The sequence below is a fragment of the Excalfactoria chinensis genome, chromosome 13, assembly GCF_039878825.1.
Source record: "Excalfactoria chinensis isolate bCotChi1 chromosome 13, bCotChi1.hap2, whole genome shotgun sequence".
NCBI classification, from domain to species: Eukaryota; Metazoa; Chordata; class Aves; order Galliformes; family Phasianidae; genus Excalfactoria; species Excalfactoria chinensis.
In genome coordinates, this window is record NC_092837.1 from 1,241,600 (window position 1) to 1,257,716 (window position 16,117).

Below are 16,117 nucleotides of genomic sequence, written 5' to 3' on the forward strand. Positions count from 1 at the left end.
TATCTGCTTTAGGATGAGGAGGGCTGAATCAGCCCCAATGGGATTCTGAGCTGTCAATTCAGAGAAAGAGTTTAAATCTGAGGACGTAGCCCTGAACTACAAACTCTGTCATAAATGTGTGATTACAGCTCTGCGTTCAGCACCATGACCAGCCTGGGATCTGTTCTGTATTCCTCACAGGACTGCATAGCTCACCCAAGCCCTAAAGAGATGGGTAAACTCTACAGTTCTCCTGCTAAGAGACAGGCAGGAACTGTAAAGGACTCTAGCCAAGAGCCTCCAAAAGAGGCTCCTGAGAAATGCTGTAGGCACAAGAATGCAAGTTTCTTGCAAGAAAAATAGCTCTGAAGGAGTTGGAGTGAGAGCTGAAGGCGCTGTCACACTGTTCATTTCCCCTTTCTACAAGATTCACAGTTTGCACTGAGAATCTCCTTTGCAGTAAGAAGCTGCCCTGATGACGTGAGCGGATTTGCTGTTGAGGTAGGATTATATCCCTAAGTATAGCTACAGCCACAGCGGTAATTAGCTGTACACTGATTGATTTGGACATCTGAAAGACTAAAACCAGACACAACCTGTGCATAACCTCAGAAAAGATGCTGGACACTATCCCAAAGAGAGGGTGAAACAGTTTGTGCCACAATCATTAGCTGGAGGCGTATCACCACCTAATTAGGCTAACTAGCCTGAACACGGCTGACACGGGGAGCTGACAGCAATTTCTTCCAGCTGCTCTCTGGGTATTTGTCTTATTTTATGAGGGACAGCAGCTAAGATGATTCTGTGGTCACAGCACATGACTGGTTCTGCTTTCATTTCCTGCATGCTTTTATCAAATCACTTCATACCTCTGCATTTTCTAAATCTTCCAATACAAAATGTCTTTTCTCCCAAGAGATGCTCTGAAGCTTGAAGTCATTGCTTGTCTGTGACTTCCCCGTGGGATACGCTGCGGAAGTGTTCGAAAGCAATTGAAAATGTTAGAGGGCCTCATTACGGGCCAGTCCCCTGGAACCCCTACCTCCACAAGTGTTACTTTGATTACAATGTACGACTGAAAAACAGAGGGCACTTTTAATCTGTGCTTTGTAACAGGATTGAACTCTACACGATAAAGCTGGGGGGGGGAGGGGGGGAGGGGTTTGTTAAAGCTAGACTTGTTTAAACAAGGAATAATCAAGACATTAAAACTTAGCTCTTACTTGCTGTCTTTAGAGCAGTAAATAATTCGTCCAAGGAAAAATTGAAGACAAATGTTTGCATGAGTTAATGGATCAAATGAAGCCTCTGAAGCTCTCCACTGTAATAGCTCAGTCTGCAAGCAGGCTGAGAAAAAATGGTGGCAGAATGTTGTTCATGTAGAGCCTGCATTGTCTGCCATTACAGAGCTGGCCTCAAAGAAGATGGAAACTTCACCAGGAGTCTCATCCGGAGACTGCTGGCATCAGCAGAATTTCACTGTGCTGCCCAAAGAAACGCAGTGAAGAGCTATGAGCCGCGTTCTTCAGTGCCAGCAGCTGTTGGTAGCGCTCATTGGTTCACTGGGACTTGGCCACTGATGGGAGGAGCTGGGCAGTGAGCAGGGCTTGTGGTGAACGGCAGCTCCATCCACCCAGGAACCCGGTTTCTCCTTTCCTTATAAACATGAGAGTGAAGGCAGGTGGGACATGCAGGAGCAGGAAATGCTGGCAGATGGTGGGCATTTAAGAGCCGCTTTAATGATGGGAATTGGAGAGAGGGCCCTTTATGCACATAAAATTTTAACTGTTGCTTTTTTTAGAAGGAAAAAAAAAAAAAATAGAATCAGTGCTCAAAAGCAGCTCCTGGAAGCAAAAGCTCCGCTCTGTGCAAACTGCTGACTCCGATCTCTTCAAGGCAGAGAGAAAGAAAATGCTGCGCTTGTTAGAACCCCCTGGTTAAACTTCAGCTCCTTCTGCAGGGAAGTGTTTGTTTCCTTCCATCTGCTGCTTTTGCTGGGAAGAAAAATCAGCTTGTTCAGACACCAGAAAGTTCTTCAACATTTCAACAGCGAGCTGAGAATGCAGAAACAGCAACATGCATCAATAATCAGACCTAAAAATATCCTGCATAGCAGTCACACGTATAACCCAGCCCTGGAGCCATTCCTCGGCAGCAGCAGGCTGCCTGAAGCATGCAGATCCATGGGCAGCTGTGGCTGCAGATGCACGTGCCTGCCTCTCTCACACTGCTGCAGTTTTTTTTCCTCCCATCAAAACATGTTTCTTTTTAATTAATTATTACTATTTTTTCTGGGAGCTGCTGACTGACTCTGATGTCTTTGTGCACTGCTCCTGCCAAAGCTGCTTGCACAGGAGGTGAAAGCAAGAGTGAGGACTGTTTGCAGTGCACAGAGACACACCGCACCTGAATTTCAGCTGAACACCTTTGTGAAGTTCAGCGCTGGCCCCGGGGCTCTGTTAGCAGCACAGTGTGGTGCAGCTTCACCCAGCTCTGACTTGTGCTGCTGAAACCACCAGGGCTGTAATTGCTACCAGTACCCATGGGACCAATGGGTGTCACACAGACCAGCAGGAACAGTGGGAAAGCTGCCTCACTCAGAGCCATAGGGCGGGCAACAGCCCGTAGCCTGTTCTGCGTGGCTCTCAGCTCTTTGCCCAGCGCTGTAGCCACGGAAATACTTCCGTGCGTGCTGGATAACTGCTGCTGATGGAAACACACCACACTTTCCATTCTTTTTTTGTCTCTGCGGCCCCAAACTCTTCCCGAGCCCAACCACAGCCATCTGTGGCCCATCACAGCCGTCACTCTCCAGCCGAGCGCAAACCAAGCCAGCAGCTCTCAGCACTCGGATGAGGCAGCATGGGGAGCACTCAGCTTTAACAGGTCATTTAAATTATTTAAATCAGCAGGAGCTGCGTGGGATGGGTGCTAGAAAGCAATTTCTCCCTTTCTAATGAAAGCAAAAGGCCGTCTGACTTCGAAAGAGCTTTTGCATCTCAACAACAAACCTCGCACCGCTGAGCAAGGCTGCGGGGCAGGGCCGGGCACCTTCCTGCCACGGCGTGAGGAGAGCCGGAGCGGAGGGAGGGAGGGAGGGAGGTCATTTTGGGGGGGCGGTCGGCAGGAGCAGCCGGCCGCCGATCCGACTGCGGGAGCCGTGGGAGCCCTTAGCAGCCCTTAGCAGCCCTTAGCAGCCCTTAGCAGCCCTTAGCAGCCCTTAGCAGCCCTTAGCAGCCCTTAGCAGCCGCAGTGCCCGCCTTCGGGGACTCGGGCGGAGCGCTGACCCCGCCGTGCTGCCCGCGGACCCGGCGCTCACCGCCCACCGCGGGGCGGGACGCGACCGGCGCTAAAATGGCGGCGTGAGAGCAGCGCTCCGTCCGGCCCCGCCATGAAGCTCATCATCCAGGAGACGTACGCGCAGGCCAGCGAGTGGGCCGCCAAGTACATCCGCAACCGCATCGTCCACTTCGCGCCCGGCCCCGGCCGCTTCTTCACTCTGGGGCTGCCCACAGGTGGGTGGCGGCGGGATCGGGCGGGCTGCGAGGGCTGCGAGGGCCGGGCTGACGGCGTGCCGTGTGTCCGCAGGCAGCACGCCGCTGGGCTGCTACAGAAAGCTGGTGGAGTACTACAAAAATGGGGACCTGTCCTTTAAGTACGTGAAAACCTTCAACATGGATGAGTACGTAGGTGAGTGGCGCTGGGAAGAGCCGCGCGTGCCCCCATTGCTTTGGGGATGTAGCCGAGCGCTCCGCCTTGTGCGCGGTGGGTTCGGCGGACCGAGGGTGGGATACGACGTGCATCGCCAGAGGGAGGCGATGGGCGCCGTGTGAGCCCCGTGTGAGCAGCAGGCGCTGCCTGTCGTACCCGATCTCCGTGCTGACCCGCCGCGGATCCTCGTTATCGCCGTGAGCCGAGATAACGGGTGCTGTGAGCTGCACCTTTGCACCCAGGTGGTGGAGCCTTAACAGCGGGCGGCCCCGCTGTGCGCTGCTGAGATAGCGGAGGGGCGGCTCGCTCTCGGGGCTGTGATGAAATGGGCTCTGGAGAAGAACGGCTGGAGGAGGCCGAGAGCTCCAAAGGTGAAGAACTTGCAGGGTAATTATTTGCTAGTGATAACTTTATACTGAGCAGGAAGTTTTTCCATAAGCAAATGAGAAGTGCCAGGAAATGGGCAGTTATGTGGGTTTGTAGCATTCAAGGAGAAATCTGAATGCAGGAGATTATTTCCCAGATTTCTATGCTGGTTTTGATTTGTTTTTGCTAATGCCAACTGGGAGGCAGGCTGAAAAGGCAGTAAGAGATGAGGCACAGTGCATGCCTGCTCTCCTGGAGCATCCACTGCATGTCAATACGAGGACACAGAGTCACAGAATCACAGTGACATCTAGTTTCAGTCTCCCTGCAATGTGCAGTCACCAACCACCAGACACGACTGGTTTAATTTTGCTTATTTGAGGAAGCAAAACTTGTTAAAGTCGAGGGAGTTCTATAAGACAGATGGAGAAAACAGGGCTCTATTGCCAGAGCCACTGCAAGCCTGTGTAGGTGTTCTGTGTTACAGGTGATGTCTTTCTGTCCAGTCCCAGCCCTGTGCGTGCTCTGTTAACAGGTCTCCCGAGGGACCATCCGGAAAGTTACCACTCCTTCATGTGGAATAACTTCTTCAAGCACGTCGATATCTCGGCAGAAAACGTTCACATTTTGGATGGAAATGCAGCTGATCTACAGGCAGAGTGTGACGCGTTTGAGGATAAAATCAAAGCAGCTGGAGGAATCGAACTCTTTGTTGGAGGTGAAAACATGAAGGACTGGCAGTCTCTAAGCACTGTCTTTGCTCCATCTATCTTATTTATTAGCTGGAGATGACAAATAAGTCCAGGGGATGTGCAGTGAAGGGCACCCCGTACACTTCTGCTGAGTGCTTGTGCGTGCTGGTAGCCTTGTGGTCTGACATCTCATTCCCCAGTTTAAATATCTGAATCCAGGAAGTGAATTGCCCAGGAGGTGGTTAGCAGGCAGGGCTTGAATTTTATCAAATACAAAATGCATTGCAATCGTTAGGATAACAAGAAGCTGCTAGAAATAGTCATAGCCAACAGGAGCAAGCTTTTCCCACCAGTTTGCCTTTAGATTCTGCTGTCTGCTTTGTTTTAGTGTTGTCCCAGTGCAGCTGAGAAGTCTCTAACTTCAGAAGGAGCTTCTGATATCATTCTTACCAGAAGCAAAGTTGAGCTTAAACAGGCAAACTGCAAGCATATTTCTCAGACCTGTGTCTGTTCCTGGGAGTGCTGAATGTCCCCATAACAGGAGCACTGCAGGTTCTGTTTCCTACAAAAACCATTTCAGCCAGTGACCTGCTTCTCAAACTGTCTCTGTCACAGGTATTGGCCCTGATGGTCACATTGCCTTCAATGAGCCTGGATCAAGTTTGGTGTCTAGGACGCGAGTGAAGACCTTGGCTATGGACACTATACTGGCTAATGCCAGGTTTTTTGATGGTGACCTCTCCAAAGTCCCCACGATGGCTTTGACAGTTGGCGTAGGCACTGTCATGGATGCCAGAGAGGTTAGGAAACAATGGACTACATATCTCAGAAAGCCCTGCTCTAGAGCGACTGTAACTAAAGGTCATCTCATCTTGGAGCAGTTATGCACCCTGCTGGTGTAAGCCAGCCCATGCTTTTCCTGCCACAGACAGCTGAACACAATCTTCCTTTCTTGTGTCTTGTACCACTACAGAAGGGCTCTTGATCTGTTTTCCAGTTGTGTTTTTTGTTTTTTCGCTCTACTAACCCTAACATTTATGTAACCCTGCAGTGCAGTTGTGATTGCAGGGAGCTAGAAAGGCTTTTGGAGAATGGCTTTGGATAAGGAGCTCATCTAGTAAAATAGATGCAAGAATCCCTGGCTGACTCAATCTTAGACCAGATCATGAAAGATCACAAAAGCTTTTAACTGCACCTACACCTTGATTTGTGATTAAGTCTCTTTATTGGTGCCTAATGAGAGCTCAAAGTGTTCAAATCACTGAAGTAAGCCTCCGGGCTTACTCCATTGATAAATAAAATGTAGCTAAAGCAAACACAATTTGCTGGGGGGATGACAGCCCTTACTCCCCAGTGGGGATTGGGGCAGCGCTCTATTAGTTGGTGGGTTTGGCTTTGCCCTCGCTAAATCTTCTAGACTCTAATTGCTGTTGTCTTGTCTTGGAGTCCAGGTGATGATTCTCATCACGGGAGCCCACAAAGCCTTTGCTTTGTACAAAGCTATTGAGGAAGGTGTCAACCACATGTGGACAGTATCTGCTTTCCAGCAGCACCCCAAGACCGTGTTTGTGTGCGATGAGGATGCTACGCTGGAACTGAAAGTTAAGACAGTGAAGTACTTTAAAGGTGAGTGTGTGACCAGGGCAGGCAGCAGTTGGACTTGGTTTTTCAATGGCAGAAGCCATGATTTTTGTTAGATGCTTGTTTAGTCACTCCCAAAACAGAATGCTCTATTGAGACAACAGCTGAAATGTAGAGTACGAAGTCTGTCAGGCTTATCTTTGTGGCTGTGGGACAAAGGAACACTGATTTGACTAACCTAATTTCATGAGCATCCAATGAATGAAAATTTTGCTTTATTATGTCTACTGAAGTCATCTTTTTACCTGCTACATCAGGTTTAATGCTGGTTCATAACAAGCTCGTGGAACCCTTATACAGCATGAAGGAGACAGAAGCAGAAAGAAGCCAGTCTAAGAAGCCTTACAGTGATTAATCTCTCACTGTCTAGAGTAACACTGAGTCATCTTTTTATATTGAAAACCAGCTGCAAAGAAAGGGAATTCCTGCAGAAATTCATCTTGTCTTTGTTCTTAAATTAGCAAATGCCTGCTTTAATTAACCAAATGAGGATGTGATCACTGTGCTGTGTTCCACAAATCTCTTCCAACGTCTTCTCTGAAGGTAAAACCAGTAGGGAATTAGTTCTCTAAGCAAAGAAGCAATTTTAATTGTATGGACTGAAGACTCCAAAACAAATGTGAAAACACAATGGGTGATCACTTTGGAATGCATTCTTTGCAGTTCTGTCAAACACATCTGTGGATCACTGCCCCTCTGGAAAATACTCCAAAGTTGTACTCACATAAAATGGGAATGGATCTTGTTCAGCCCAGAGCAGGGGAAGTGTCAGCACAACTTAACAGTAGCCTGCTTCATAACTATGAGTAAGCCATCTAGAAATAGAAACAAAGCGCTCCACTGCAGTGTGCAGGGAGGAGAGATAAGGAACAGTGGGGCACGAACTGAAGCAAGACATTCACCTTGGATATAATGAAGACGTTTCCCCTTGAGGACAGTCCAGGCAGAGGAGACAGTTACACGGAGGTGTGCAGTCTCGATCTGATAGAGGCGTTCAGGACCAAACTGCATACAGCCCAGGCTGCACCCGGTGTGGAGCCAGATGTAAGAAGGTCCTAGCAGAAGGCATGCCTCAAGCAGCAGTTCCCATTGCAGTGCCATTAATGCAGGTGAATGGTTGGCTCAGAAAATCACAAATTCATTTGTTGCCATATTTTTAAGAGGCCTTATATGTTCAGTTACGAGGTATAACTTTATATGCAGTGGTGCTTTATGATCTACAGCAGGGTAGATTTCTTCACAGCAAGCATAAATTACTTCTGTTTGTGCTCCTCTGTGCTCTGTCACTTGTGTTGGGGCAGAGCCTAAAGCAGCGTGTTCTTTCTCTTTCCATTTCCTGTGCTTCCAGGAAATGTCAGATAATCCTCAAAGGAAACACTCTTTCCTGAGCTCAGCGTGTGCTTAATTACAAAGCCCCATAGAGGCGGGCAAGAGCCCACTTGGTCCTTCTATGGTAAGATCAATACAAGATCAGTGCAAGCCAAACTGGGAAGTATGTGTTGTCTTTGTCCAAGAACTTTGTGAGCTGTTAATCTGTAACATTCTACAGTAAAAGCGTTATTTTTCTCTAATCACTTTGACTTTACATGCTGCTTGGTTTCTCTGTGCTAGTGAAACGTGGAACAATTCATGTGTCTGATGGGAGCTGTAATGGCATATTTGAGTAGCATCAACAAAAGCTTCAAAGCTTAAGAAAGGTGTGTTATTCTGAACAAGGCCAAGAACTGAAAGCAGCGTGGGAGAAGTAGCTGCTGTGGCTCCATACCTTACGGGCCCAATTCCTTGTCCAGTATCTACTGGTAGGCATTCCATGCAGCTAGCCTGCCAGGCAGTGGCTGTCTCCTTTGGGGAGGTGGGGGGGGGAGGGGGGGGAGTGGGAATTTCTCAAGGAAAAAGGAGGTTTCAGCTCTCTACCAATGCTATAAAATTGCAATTGAGCACAGAGTCATTGTGTGTGTGCACAGGAATGAAGGGAATGAGGAGGTAGCTGTCAATGAAAAAACTGTGCTGTGTTAGCAGAGTTGCTTGCCTTGCCCTGTTTGATGAAGACAGGATGAGGTTTGAGCTGTTCTGCCTCTGCACTCCCAGCTGTTTGTCCTGTGCGCACACTCACCTGCTCAGCTGTTCTGGAGACAGTCTGTCCTTCTCTGCCTCGCTGTTAAGTACAGGAGCTCCAGCCGAGGGCAGCTGAGTGCCCAGCAGCCAGGGGCACGTTGGCCACTGCTTTGCACCTCTGTCCTTGGAGAAGGGGCCTCCGCTACTTCCATACACCTGAGATCCAGCAGCATTGCCTCCAGGCAGAAGAATGGTAGGCACACACTTCGCCCTGGGCCAAACACTCCTTGGCCATCCACATACACTGCATAGCAGGAAGAAAGTGCTTTCCAAAAGCAGGTTTCCGGTCACAGAGTTCAGGTTGTGTTGTCAAACAAATGGGGCAGAGTACAAACTACTGTTGTTTCCATGGCAGCTTTATGACTGCCCCCACATATATCACTTACAGGCTTGGATGTCCCACAAAAAAAACAAGGTAACTTTGCTCTGAGGGCACTTAGCTTACATAAACGTGCAAACTTCTATCAGCAGGAAACCCCTTGCATAAACCTCACATGACGTTCTGAACTCAAGAGGCTGTGTGAGTGTGACTCAGCCCTGCAGTGTAAGAGCACCAGGGCCCAGCACCACAGCAGAGCTGTACCACAGACCAACCTCTGCTTCGATGTGAGTGCCATAATGAAGACAAACAGGAAGACAACTATATTTGCTGTCTTAAAGTGAATTTAGTGCATGTGAAAGGTGCAGGAAATACAAGTAAACCGTACACAACGTAAACCTCCACACACCATCCTATAGCCTAAACCAAGGCAGGAGATCCACCCTTACTATTTTAATCGCTGCCAATTCTAAGAGACTTCTCTCCTCTGCAAAAGGAACTAAATCAACACTCATTTTGGCCATGTATTTAACTAAAATTTATTTACTACCAATCAAAACTGACTTTCTGAACAGGTTTCGAGCTCCTGAGCTACCCATCCCAACCCTGCGGTTTGTTTTACACAGAGCTGGAATTCCAAATGACATTTCTAGATCATTCTGTAAGTGAAAAGAATAAAATAAATCAGTGTTTCTCTCCAGCAATTACCTCCATGTTCCCAAAACAGCTCATTGAACTTTGAGGGGAAACAATGTCTTCAGAAATACTTAGAGGGCAAGAACAGCAGAAATAAGGCAGCAACTAATCAAATTCCTTACAAGATTTTGTAAACAAGTTAACGTCTGGTGGGAAAGAAACACGAATTCCTTAAGATACTACAAATCTCCATTAATGCAGACTGGGTATCCATAGAAAACTGCTTCAGTATTTGATGTTATTTTCATCCTCTCACTGGCCAGACTCAGATCATTGCTTCGGCACTCAAAGCAGGGACTGGCAGCAAGGCACAGAACTGAACCACGTCAGTCTGCAAGGTGACAGCAATTCAAGAAATAGCTGTCAGTCATTTCCTGCCAGTGTGTTCAGGAAGGAACAGGACACTACAGCCAATAAAAGGAGGTGGGAGGGACCGTCACCTTCACTGCCGTTGTCAGCGACAGAGCAACGAACTGCTTCCAAAGAAACTGGCCAGGAAATGCAATAGAGGCAATGGGCTCAGTCCCTGAATACAGCCCCGTGCTGCTTCAGAACACTTTCCCTTTCCAAGCCGTGTAACCGAACAGCTCCAGAACGAGCACTGCACCTGTAATAAAACTGCCCCAAAACCACGGTGGGAACTAGCTGACACCCCTGAAAGGTAAACCTCCTTAGAAGGACACTCCAAAACCATCTCTGCGGTTTGGGAGCTGTAAGGGGCACCTCTTGGTACAGACTTTCCATTATTTTCTAACTTCTTGGTGGCTGCACTTCTCTTTATCACTGGATGTTACTATCAGGACTCTCGACAGGAATCTTGACCACAGGGTGGGTAAAATGGTCTCCTTTGGTTCTGGCAACAGAAGGGTTGTGCAAGAATCCTGCAGTGCAAAGTAGTGTTGTTCTTCTGTGGCATCAGAGCACTGACAATCAAACAGCTTTGACAAGAAAAGCATCTGCCTCTGGTTTCTTCAGCCTTTGTTGCTAGGGAAGGTTACTAGTTTTCGTCTTCCCAGAACTCACCATCAATTTGCATAGCATGAAACAATCTGCAAGACAGCCAAAAATTTGCATCAGAATAGAAAATAAAGTAAAAAAAAAAAAAGAATAAGCAAGAGCAGGTCTCATATTTTTTATCATGGGACACTCGTGCTGCAGCCCTCAAGGTCAGCTAACAGAAGCTCCTTTGCATTGGTGCAGCATTTCACAGCAGAGTCTTACAACGCCTTACAGACACCAAGTGTCAAGAAATCTTTGAGCATATAAATCCAAACTGCAGTAGAAGTTACCCAGCGTGCTGCAATTCCTGCTTGGTCTTTAACAGCATATAACCAGCAGCCAAGCCTGCCTGCTCCCAACAGCTGACGGCTTTACCTGACAAGACAGAGCTGGGCAAACTACTGCAACAGAACAGGGGGAACAATGAAAGAAAATGGGTTTTCCTTGTAAAACAGTTCATCTTTGTCAAGAGAGGTAAAAGTTAAGCTCCAAGAATAGCAGAAGACCAGGGGGAAAAGAAAAATAGAGGAAAGTGGGTTGAAAAAATTGTTGGGAGAGGAAGAAGTGCTGAAAAACAAGGTCCAAGAGCAAGAGAAAATCCTGTCAGCCACATTGATGGCCAAAAGCAGAGCAAGCGGTGCAGTTCTGAAGAACATGATGCTGTTCTGGGATAGGCATCTGACAGCTCCCAAACCCAACACCCAAGCAGTACAGCACTGGATGTAACACACATAAACACGTACCGATCAAAGCACGGGGAAGATGGATCATTGAAGTGCTTGTATGGGTCTGCCCTTGACAAGGAAGCCATACAAAGCCAGCAGAAGTACTGCATGCAGCCAGTACACATCATCTTGTTACAGCCATCTAGTTTCTGGCAGGGAAAAGAAAAGAAACAAGGAGGTATTTCCACATCAGGCCTCGGGTCCCAAAACCACAACGCCTAAGAATGCACTGTACCCCAAATCCATCACAATGCTGGTGTTTTTCCACGGCTGGGAGAACTAGGAGCCAGAATTGCAGAGCTGCGACTCAGTTATGTCACCAGCACCACTGGAAATTACTATTTACCTGAAGTTATTTGTTTACCTACCACCTGCAGTCTGAAAAGGTCTAAAACACATGGAAAGGGATTCACATGTACTGGAGTCTGAACACTATCAACTGCTGCATTCACTCATACCCCTCAGCTATAAACTACAACCTCCTTTTCTGAATACTGCAGACAGAAGTGCGAAGATCTCTTTGCTGGTTGCTAGAACTGCACTTTCACTGGTGAGCTGGGAGTGAATCTCTGAGCTGATGTAAATACCGAATGACTTCACCTCTTGCATTCGTTTCCATTAGGAGCTAATGTGACTCCTCAGCCTTTCCCCACCACGCTCACCTCTATAGGAGTACTACAGCAAGGGCAAGACTTGGAGTTCTTTTCCAGCCATTGTTTGCTCTCCATCTCCTCGAGGGCTTTCTGAATCACTCGTTTGCCATAGCGCTGTTCCATAAATCTTTTGGTTGCCTCATCAGCTTCTAAATATTCATTGCGCAAATCCATCAATTTCTCTGCAGAGTGAAATGGAGAAACAGCTTTTGTACTGCATTACAGAGGGAAGTTCAGTTAACGACAGTATAAAGCATTCTCACAGGAAACCAGCATCGCTAATTAAAGAGTAAAGCATAAGGATACGTAAGAAAATGAATATTAAGGCCTCTGTGTCTCATTCGACAGCTTTACAGTGCTGGATCCTAAAAGAGAACGTAAATTACAACAGGTCTAAAATGTAAATTGAACTGAAAACCAGCAGTATCTTTCTGAACACAAACTGAACGCTTTGTCAAGTGATTCCAAGGCTGGACAGCCAGCGAAGGGTGCAGCTGAGCACACAGCAACGCTGATGGCAGAAAGAAGTGGATTCGTGGGAAAGGGTAACAAAGGGCACATCTAAATGAAGGTTTTCTTCCCCTGCTGTGGCCTCTCCGAATTTGGCAGTCAGTGGTTTAGGGACTTCCTGATCCGCACAGTGCCATACAAGTGGAATCTTTTAGTTGCTAGCAACAGACCTATCAAAAGAATCTGTCTTAGCTGACATGCTGCCCAGCCTGCTTGGTGAAATTCCGACTTCCAGTCTTTTTCACACAGCTCCTAACTCCTAATTAATAATGAGGCTTCTCGATCCATTTCCGACATGCGACGACTCACCCGCAGTTAATTTACATGGTGAGACCCCGTGGTAAGTCATCTTACACACAGTACAGAACGCATAGTTGCAGCAGGAGCAGATGCCCATGGTGCCGCCTGGCTCCTGCATGACGGGTGTCTGGCAGCGCGGCCGAGGGCAGTACACAACATCTGCCATCAGGTCCAGGGTGGACTGCAGAAGCAGGCGGTCATAGCGTGCAAACAGCTGCTCTCCAACCAACTCCTTCACCTAACAAAGACCAAGGAAAGATTATCTGCATTTGGAATTCTGAGTCTGTTACCTTTGACAAGAAACGTATGTAGATGAAGAAGTACAGCTGGCATGAATTCACTCTGTATCCTCCCAGTGAGGCCACAAAATTGCACCTAGAAATGCTATTTTGATGACAGTTAAATAATAGGAAGAACAAACACGCAGCACCAAATGTAACAGGACATCAGTTCAGTGCCATAACTTTGCCAGTAGGCAAAATATGTACCCCACGATCCGGTTTTAACCTGGAGGAATCTGTGTGGCTCAGAGAAAGAATTTCCCCGTGTGTGTTCGCCATGCTAACCATGAAAAGCCAGACTGCGTCCTCCACAGTGAGGGGTTAAGCACAGCCCTTACCTGGCCAGGAGTAGCAACAGAAGAACAGTTGGGTTCTGGACAGTTGAGGCAGTGGACCTGACCATCCCTGATCTGAATTTCAAAGTAGTCCTTCAGGCAGGCCTTGCAGTACACGTGGCTGCACTCGGTGAAGTACATACATTCCCTGCCCAGCTTCTCACAGAAGCAAATATTGCACAAGTACATCTTACTGTTAAAGCACTTCCTTCTCTGAGCCTGATCGAAGTCCAGGATCTCCCGAATCAGGCTGGACAAAGATTCCACGTCCTGTACAGCTCTCTTATCAATTCCTTCTTCAGCTGCAGCGCAGCCCACTGCACCGCCACAGTCCTCGGCATCCTGAGGCACCGAAGGCGTCCTGCCCCACGTATTCCCTTGTTGGCGCATTTTTAGCTCGTATGGGGATGAAATATTCAGGTAACTCAATGTTTCTTCCTTCAGAAACTGCATCCAGGCAAACAGGACCACACAGCCTCGGTTCTCTTCCCATAAGTTGTCTAAATGCTCGCAAAGAGCGCTGAGCTGGGAAAGAGAAACCATTGCAGACTGCAGTGAGTCCTGGGGACTCGTGACAGCTCCCAGGTCCTTCAGTGCAAATCTACACCTCAAAGTGTGGAACTGTCAGGTAACACATAAAAGACATAGGAATAATGCCTTGTAAGGCACACACTGTGAGCTCTCAGAAGGGTAACCAAGTAAGAGCAGGTAGGAAACAAAAGAGCCAACTGAAAGAGACGTCACCGTGTACATCATAACTGCATCTACTACACTGACATCCACCACAGCTAATGGTGTTAATTATGCACTCACAACCACAAAAGCTCTGCTAGAACGTTAGAACTGATTCGCAAACCTGTGCTGGGGAGAGCCATTTGCTACTGAGAGTGAAGGCAGGCGGGGATGCTGATGGGTAGTCCGGTGGGAGCTCAAAATTCAGCACGAGTGGAGGCAGAAAGTGAACGGTGTATTCAAAGCTCTGCGGACTCTCTGCAGAAATGCCTGAGCCAAAGCCAATGGAGACAGGGTGAGACACAACAAAAAGGTGAGAACCAAAGGCCGGCACACGCGACCCCTCTGTGTGTTTGACAGACTTCTATATTAAAGTGATTCATTCAACACCAAATAACGGTGCAGTAAAGTGCCACAAGGTCGTATGGGGTTAAACCAACACACAGGAGTGCTGTGAAATAGCAGATCCTGCAGGAACTGAGCGCAAGGAAAACTCCCCCAGGGGAATAATAAATACACTGACTTAATTACCCCAGAGAAACACCACGACTAAGCTCTGACTTTGAAGCTCACTGGAGAGGCTGCATCCAAAGGGCTGAGTGCCCTCCCTGACACCAACCCCAGCGGTGCCACCAACACAAAGGGGTCCCATGCGGCTCTGGCTCTGGCTCCTACAGCTCATGGGAGCAGCTGGGGAGGCCCCAGAAAATCACCTGGTAACGACCTGGTGAACGTAAAGACAAGAGAAGCCATCGCAACTCACCGCTCACAACAACTGTGAAGTTTTGGGGCAGTTCCAAACAAATTCGGGTCTCTCCTCCCTGGGCCGACTCGGCTCTCTTAAACTCATCTTCGTCGTAGATGCTGGCCAGCGCCAACAGCTCGTCCTCCTGAGCTTCTCTGTCCTCTGAAGACATTTAAATGGTCTGTGGAATTAACAGCACTCTACAGCATCAACCCAGTTAACGCATCCCATCCAAACTACGCGTCTGGGGTCCGTCTTACACCTCCACAGGAAGAGTCAGAACCCAAAGTAACCAATGGGAACACAGGACATGGTCAGGCGTTTTCTACGAGCTGAGAAGTGCTGGTAGCTTTACAGCATGAGGAACACCGACTGGACGTGGAGGGGGTAAAAAGCAAACAGCGCCCAGATGCTGAGAGCAGCTGCAGGAACAGCAGTGAAACACAGCGAAGGGGAAAGTGACAGCGGGACAGCACGGCGGCTGGAAGGGAGGACGGAGCAGGAAAGAACAGAACCGGATTAGTGACAGCACGGCTGAGGCGGCGTTCTAAAAGGCACGTCGATGAGTTACAAGCGTTGGAGAGCTCAGCTACAAACCCCAAACCCCGCAGCCGCGCTCCGGCCGGCAGGAGGCGCCGCAGTTCCCAGCACAGCGGCACCGTCCCGCAGCTCGGAGCGCTCCGCCGGCGCGCACAGAAACACGGAGCTGTCAGAGCGCACAGCGCTGCGGCACCAACCGGCTGCGGCACGGAGCTCAAAGTCCGCCCGCACAGCTCCGCCACGCGCCGCACCTGGGCGGGTTCCCGACCCGCTGCGCCCCGGCACCGCTCCCACCGAGCGGAACCGAAGCCAGCCGGGAACACAGAGCCTCCCGGCCGCGCTCCCGCACGGGCAGGGCCGGGCTCGGAGGCCGCAGTGACGGCGCCGGGCGGAGCCGAGGCCAACGGGGCGCCCCGCAGCTCCCGGATCCCGGCGGAGCCTCCGCCCCGCGGCACGGCCCGGCCCGGCACAGCACGGCACGGCACGGCACAGCACGGCCCGCTCTTCCGGCACGGCCGCCCCCACTTACCTCAGTCGCGTGGCGGCCGCGCGGCCCGAGGGACGCGGAACGAGGCGCTGCCGGCACCGCGGCGGACGGGAAGGACGGACCGGGAAGGAGCGGCGGAGGGCGGAGGCCGCGACCCGGCCAGGCCCGGCCGCGCTGCTGACAGCGCAGAGCGCCCGGCTCCGCCCGCCCCGCTCCGCCTCCCCACAGCGCCCCCCTACGGCCGGGAGGAACGCGGGGCCCCTCGGAGGCGCCGCAGCCGAGCCGGGCAGC

The 16,117-nt window shown here is 49.6% G+C and overlaps 2 protein-coding genes across 4 annotated transcripts; one reads left to right on the top strand and one right to left on the bottom strand.

Annotated features, from left to right (window-relative positions):
- The first annotated feature begins 3,289 nt into the window (after positions 1-3,289).
- On the top strand, positions 3,290-7,963 carry GNPDA1 (glucosamine-6-phosphate deaminase 1). 3 transcript variants are annotated; one of them, XM_072348187.1, is made up of 6 exons: positions 3,292-3,494; positions 3,568-3,669; positions 4,592-4,774; positions 5,364-5,548; positions 6,200-6,374; positions 6,647-7,963. In XM_072348187.1, the coding sequence occupies exons 1-6, from the start codon at positions 3,371-3,373 to the stop codon at positions 6,742-6,744; spliced, it is 867 nt and encodes a 288-aa protein (XP_072204288.1). In that variant the 5' UTR covers positions 3,292-3,370; the 3' UTR covers positions 6,745-7,963. The 3 variants fall into 3 exon arrangements, with proteins under 3 accessions (XP_072204289.1, XP_072204288.1, XP_072204290.1); XM_072348189.1 differs by having other exon boundaries at positions 3,360-3,494; positions 3,572-3,669; XM_072348188.1 differs by lacking the exon at positions 3,568-3,669 and having other exon boundaries at positions 3,290-3,494.
- A 1,381-nt stretch (positions 7,964-9,344) lies between these two features.
- Positions 9,345-16,008, bottom strand: RNF14 (ring finger protein 14). Its single transcript, XM_072348186.1, has 8 exons — positions 15,869-16,008; positions 14,818-14,980; positions 14,179-14,324; positions 13,326-13,847; positions 12,716-12,944; positions 11,906-12,078; positions 11,262-11,392; positions 9,345-10,568 (listed from the first exon to the last, which is right to left on the bottom strand). Exons 2-8 carry the CDS (start codon positions 14,969-14,971, stop codon positions 10,517-10,519), a joined length of 1,407 nt encoding a protein of 468 aa, XP_072204287.1. The 5' UTR covers positions 14,972-14,980; positions 15,869-16,008; the 3' UTR covers positions 9,345-10,516.
- Positions 16,009-16,117: the final 109 nt, after the last annotated feature.